At 31.7% G+C, this 5769-nt stretch overlaps 1 protein-coding gene across 2 annotated transcripts; it reads right to left on the bottom strand.

Moving 5' to 3' along the window:
- Positions 1 to 207: 207 nt before the first annotated feature.
- LOC125051857 (probable cytochrome P450 6a13) lies at positions 208 to 5509 on the bottom strand. Of its 2 annotated transcripts, XM_047652449.1 has the most exons (5): positions 4854 to 5509; positions 3769 to 3974; positions 2560 to 2796; positions 1376 to 1627; positions 208 to 509 (listed from the first exon to the last, which is right to left on the bottom strand). In XM_047652449.1, exons 1-5 carry the CDS (start codon positions 5498 to 5500, stop codon positions 334 to 336), a joined length of 1518 nt encoding a protein of 505 aa, XP_047508405.1. In that variant the 5' UTR covers positions 5501 to 5509; the 3' UTR covers positions 208 to 333. The 2 variants fall into 2 exon arrangements, with proteins under 2 accessions (XP_047508405.1, XP_047508406.1); XM_047652450.1 differs by lacking the exons at positions 3769 to 3974; positions 4854 to 5509 and having other exon boundaries at positions 2560 to 2928.
- Between the last annotated feature and the right edge of the window lie 260 nt (positions 5510 to 5769).

The raw sequence follows: 5769 nt of genomic DNA, 5'->3' as shown, positions 1-5769 counted from the left end.
GTTATCTACCTATAATCAACATGCATAAATTATATTTTGATTATTTATTTTTAGGTTCAGGGGCCTATCGTCGCTAATTGGTAATGACGACGACAACAACAAACACAAACAATTTATTTTATCTTAATTTTATTTATTTGTAATACTTATTATACAGATTATTTCGTAAAAACTGAAACTTCCGATTGTTGAAAATCTTTTTCAATACTATTTTACTGTCCTTCGAAAAAGAACACATTTGAAAAAATATATTTTATAAATCATTAACAGTATTTTCAAACAGTATACAATAGTTTAAGCCCTTTTAACTTCCATTAATATACGTATTCAATTTCAAGAAAAATAATCTTTTTTTTTTAATTTGATCCAAATACCACTCTCAGGAGCGCAAGAAAATGATGTTGCCTTGATTCGAATTGGATCTTCTGTTTTTTCGTCCAATGATAGTTCGTATTTGGTAAGTAATTTCACTAACAACATTTTTGATTGTATGTAGCCTTGACGAATACCTGAAATAAAGACATACATATTAATTTTCTATTTTGAGTATTCAGGCTACTGGTGGTGTAGGTAAAGAGTCCCACATAATCCCTGCTTGAGTAAAATCCCGTAAGGATATCCGTAACCGCATTTCCTGACGATAAAAAAAAGAAAGTCCACTTTTCTAAGAAAACTTAAGAAATCACTGCAATCCCACCAAATGTTAGGCGTATGTTTTGATGGGATAAATTTAAGGTAGTTTTTATCACTTTATTTCGAAAAGAATCGGCGAATAGAATAGGGTCGATAATTTTTGAAACCAAAAAATAATAATAGTAGGATGAAAACCATTGGAAAAGGAGGAGAATATTATAAAAATGAAAAAACGGTTTATCTCGATTTCCGACAAAACTAACTTCCCCCTTCCCGACCTCAGATCGCCCGTAAGTTATTTTTCCTTTTATGTTTATAATATTCACCTCCTTTTCCAATGGGTTTCATCCTACTAATTTTTTTTTTTAATTCTACCCTGGTCTAGAATGGCCAATGACAAGGCATGTCTTTTGAGCTTACTTATTTGTTTGCTATCTGTCAAATTATGTTTTACACTATAATAAAAAACGTTTCCTTTTATAATATACTAAAATCGTATGAATGTCTATACTTTCGTCGTATGCCAATAAATTCTTAGTACAACGAAATTAATAATTTTCAAGGTATAAAATTGTAAAGTTCACGAACTGTAAAGCCATCCATCGTGACTTACATGACTTATAGCAACGATAATAATAAAAGTGGTAATTATTAGTTTAATTATAAATAAAATGTATTTATTATACATAGCATTAAGATACATGAGATATATTATTATTGTGTGTAATGAATCACAAATTACCTAAACATTTCTTAGGTCCCTCCCCGAACGGCATCCAATGACATGGATGCATCTTAGCTTTCTTCTCAGGTGTGAATCGCTCTGGGTCGAATCGCTCCGGATTTTCGAAAATATCAGGGTCCATTTGTATTGCGTGAATGGGTATAAACAGTAATGTACCGTTTTCTATAACAAAATCGCTGTCAGGTACTTTGAAATCTTTATTACACCTCCGGAACAGAGCGCGCATTGGTGGATATTTTCTCATCGTTTCTGAAAATGTATTGAATCTGAGCAACGATTTTAAGAACGTAAAACTAATACAAATTAAACAGAACGAATACACACATGTACATTGTACACGTAGCACTTGTGTGTGTAACATCACAGCCAATAGCGTTAAACGCTTTTAGTCCAGTCAGTCAAGACAATTAATTCATTATAATTCCAAAAGTTTTCAAATTTTGATGTAAGGTCGGGAGTGGTATTAAAACAAACTATAAAATTTTGCAACCTGCTCTGCGGTCCGGAACATTGTTAAAAATGCAATAAATGATAATTTGCTCAGTTCTTGGGACCAAAATTCCAAAAGTTCTGCAAAGTTGGAGTGGTGTTAAATATATTATTTTACATCACGTGTCAAATTTGCAACCAATTTAAATTTTTTGTTATTAAAAATTAATGTTTTTCTTTATTAAACTGAAGGAAAACGTTCCAAAAGTTCTGCAAATTTGACAGATATATCGAAAATAAAATAAATAACAAAAAATGTTCCGTACACTTAGGTTGGTTGCAAATTTTATACGTGATATGAAATATTATATCGAAAACTTCCCCAAGTTTGCAGAACTTTTGGAATTTTTTCCACGCAAAAATTAATTTAATTGCAATTTTAACAATGTTCCGGACTGCGGACAAGGTTGCAAAATGCGATTTATTGTCGTCCCAATGTACCATTCACTTGACCGAAGTTTGAAAACTTTTGGAATTATTATCAAATTTTCGATTTCGAATGTCTATAATGACTGGTCTATTTGTCAATTGCGAAAATCAATAATGGAACTTGAACCGGCTTTTACGCACGTAAAGAATTTATTACAAAAAATCATTAAATTCCAATTACACAGCACATTATATGAGTAATCGGAATTACATATAATTATGCTGTATTGCATATTATGTTTTATTAACATAACGTATTTTACCTTCAAGAACCATGGTTATATACGTCATGTCATTTTGCGCTTCATACGTCCATTCGTTATTATGTTTTGCGAGGACCCTGATCACCTCCTCTCTAGCTTTGGCCTGAACAGCCGGGTTTTTTGCCAATTCATATGCCGCAAACATGCCTGTCCCAGCCGATGTCTCGTAGCCAGCGAACATATAGAGCAATGTATTCGCTATGATATCATTGAACGTAAATCTATATTCTTCCGTTCCTGAAAGGAGGATTAGTTGTTGTCACAAGATACATACCGAGACTTGGAAACGTTTCTGCATTAGTCTCATTGATAATTGTTATTCCCTAATTTATTGACTATAAATCTATTTCAGAATTTTAAGGTACATACATAGTAGCCTATCAGGCACGCGATCAGACGGATCTGTGACCTAGAAGCTAGGCAGGGGAGTGTCAAATTCCTTTCCTAAAAAGGGACTTTATTTGCTGAAAAGGCTTGGCGTCTCCCATCGGGCCCGGGCAAACTACTCCGGAAATATTCTCATGATATTTTATGGCAGAATTTTTCCAGCTGCGATCTGTGCTCAAGCAACATGTCGAATAGCCCATCACGGGATATCCACATGCCAGTCTCGAGTTCCAGATCGCTCCTGGCTTTTTAAAAGTTCGGCAGTCAACAAGTAAATGAACCACCGTTTGGTCGGTTCTTTTGTTATATCTATATCAGGCTATACTTAGACTAAGCCACGAATGGTTCTCAGTCGTAGATTAGACTTAAGCGTTTTTAATAAGTAAGATTATAATATATAATATAATATAATTAAATAAAAATATAATATAATAAAAATAATATAATGACAACTTAGTATCATTAAATACAGAATAGCTCTGCTGTTTAAAATTAAAATTCTAAAGATTTTAACTAAATAATGTATAAAAAAAAATCCTTTTCTCTGTGTTTGCTGTAATATTTTCGTTCCGTGTTATTGTATGAATTGTATTTCTTTTTAACTCATTAGGAATTTTAATTTGTACTGCGGTGTAGCTCTTCTGGCACCAAGGTTTAAGTATTGTTTTTGGTGTTTTCTGTAGTTTTAGTTTATATTTATGTATTAATTAATAATAAATAATAACTATATATGTTCATAAAAGGATAAAATTACATTTATTTCATGAATAAGGAGACAAATACTTAACAGTACGTACATAATAAATTTTAAATGGATCCTACCTGACAGGGAAGGCAGGGTATCCCTGTCTTTTATTTCAATCAGTGTCTGAAGAAAATCATTACGGCGATAACTGTTTTTCTTGCGATAATCCACAGCGTCCCTCACCAGATTATAAAAGAAATTGTATATGCCAGGATCGAATCGGTTTATTCTTAATGCTTTGAAAGCCTCCGGAGCGAAGAATGCAATTGCTCGAGTAACTGTCCTGCAAGAGTAACAAAGATAAATAAATACGTTTAATTGGAAATTGCTTGAAGGAAATATTACTACAACATTTTTTGTGTATAAATTATACCATTATTATAAACTCTTATAAATCCTTTTCGTAGATTCTGTTACTCCTAGACACATTTTAGCTATGTTAGCCAATAAATCACGATCGTACCAATTTTTAAAATGCCGGCAACGCACTCGCGAGCCCTCTGGCATTGAGAGTGTCCATGGTAACACTTAACATCAGGTGAGCCTCTTGCGCATTTGCCCCCTGTTCTATAAAAATAATCTTCAATCTCACAGTCCCACAGTTTTACAGAGCTATCTTCAAAATTATATATTATATATATCTCTCTTTGTTATAATCAGATATTTTTAGTTTTTTCAATATTCTGCTAATAAGTAAAAGTAATAGTTGTTAAGAACAAAGCATACCTACTGTGTTTGCCTGTTAATATAATATAATTTATTTTAAAAGCAATTTTTAACTGTAATAAATGTATTATAATTAATTAAATATTTTTTTAAAGTATTTATAATTAATTTTAATAATAATAATAATTAAAAGTTAATAAAGAAAAAATATTAAACAAATTTAAAGGTTAGGTCCCTGAGACATTGTGTCATATTTATTTATTATAAAAAAAATATAATTTTCAAAAGTTTGCAATACTTGGTTTCCTCTACTAAACAAATCATAAATTATAGCATTACACAAACAATATTATTTGTTTGTATCTCGCAATTCAAGGACCAGAAGGGAAAACCTGACAATAATATTATAATATTCAAAGAAACATTCAACGCTACCTACCTATAATTAACTAAGTTTCATAACTTCTATTAATTACAATAAAATCATTTCACTTACCGATAAAAAGAAGTATATTCAAAGAACTGACGACCGCGCTTATGAAATTCTGTGTTCGATTTAAAACCGTTGTTATTAACACCAAAACCAATGCTGCTAATATTTTCCATCGCATATGTTGAATAGAAATCTGAAAAGTTGATTACTTCCCCTTTCTCATACATCATATCGCCATACTGTAATCCTTCATTAGATATTTTATCTACAAGCGGAAAAAACGACTTCAGTTTTCCCAATGTGAAAGCTGGCGATAATTTCGTTCGAAGGGTTTTCCACTTGTCACCGTGTATATTAAAAATATGGCCTCCGAAAGGATCTCCAACTGAGCTTGTAAATATTCCATGAGATTGAAAATAGTCGAAATCCTTAATTAGGATATGTTTTGCTAAATCAGGATCATTGATGCACAACACTGGTATACTGAAAGAGTATAGTCCAACGTAAGGTAGGTGTTTGTATGTGTTATAGCTGTCACAGTAGGGTTGGAACAATTGCTTCCTTCGAAATATAACATCGCGCATATTCCCGAATGGAAACGTGGGCCTTGGTCCTTTTACACCTCTTCTTGCCCAATAAGAAAATTTATACTTAAACCACGCGTAAAAAGCGAAGAAAATTGTTGTCGCTATTAATAATATGGTAACCATCGCAGCTGTTTGCTGTTTGTAGCCATAGCTGCAAACGAATGTTATATATAGTTTCCATTCTGAACAATTTGCGTAGCATTTTTCCGCAAAAAGTGTTAATTTATCTTTTATTTGACGTTGGAAAAGTTTATTGCTTCCTGTATCCAATTTTATGAGAATCTTCAAATGATTTAGTAAAAAAAATTAATAAAAAGTGAATAAAAACAAAGTAAATTTTTGTTAAGTTTATGTAGTTATTTTCATTTATTTTTGATATGATATGATACAAT

The sequence above is a fragment of the Pieris napi genome, chromosome 8, assembly GCF_905475465.1.
Source record: "Pieris napi chromosome 8, ilPieNapi1.2, whole genome shotgun sequence".
Taxonomy (NCBI): Eukaryota; Metazoa; Arthropoda; class Insecta; order Lepidoptera; family Pieridae; genus Pieris; species Pieris napi.
This window is presented reverse-complemented; position numbering and strand designations above follow the sequence as displayed.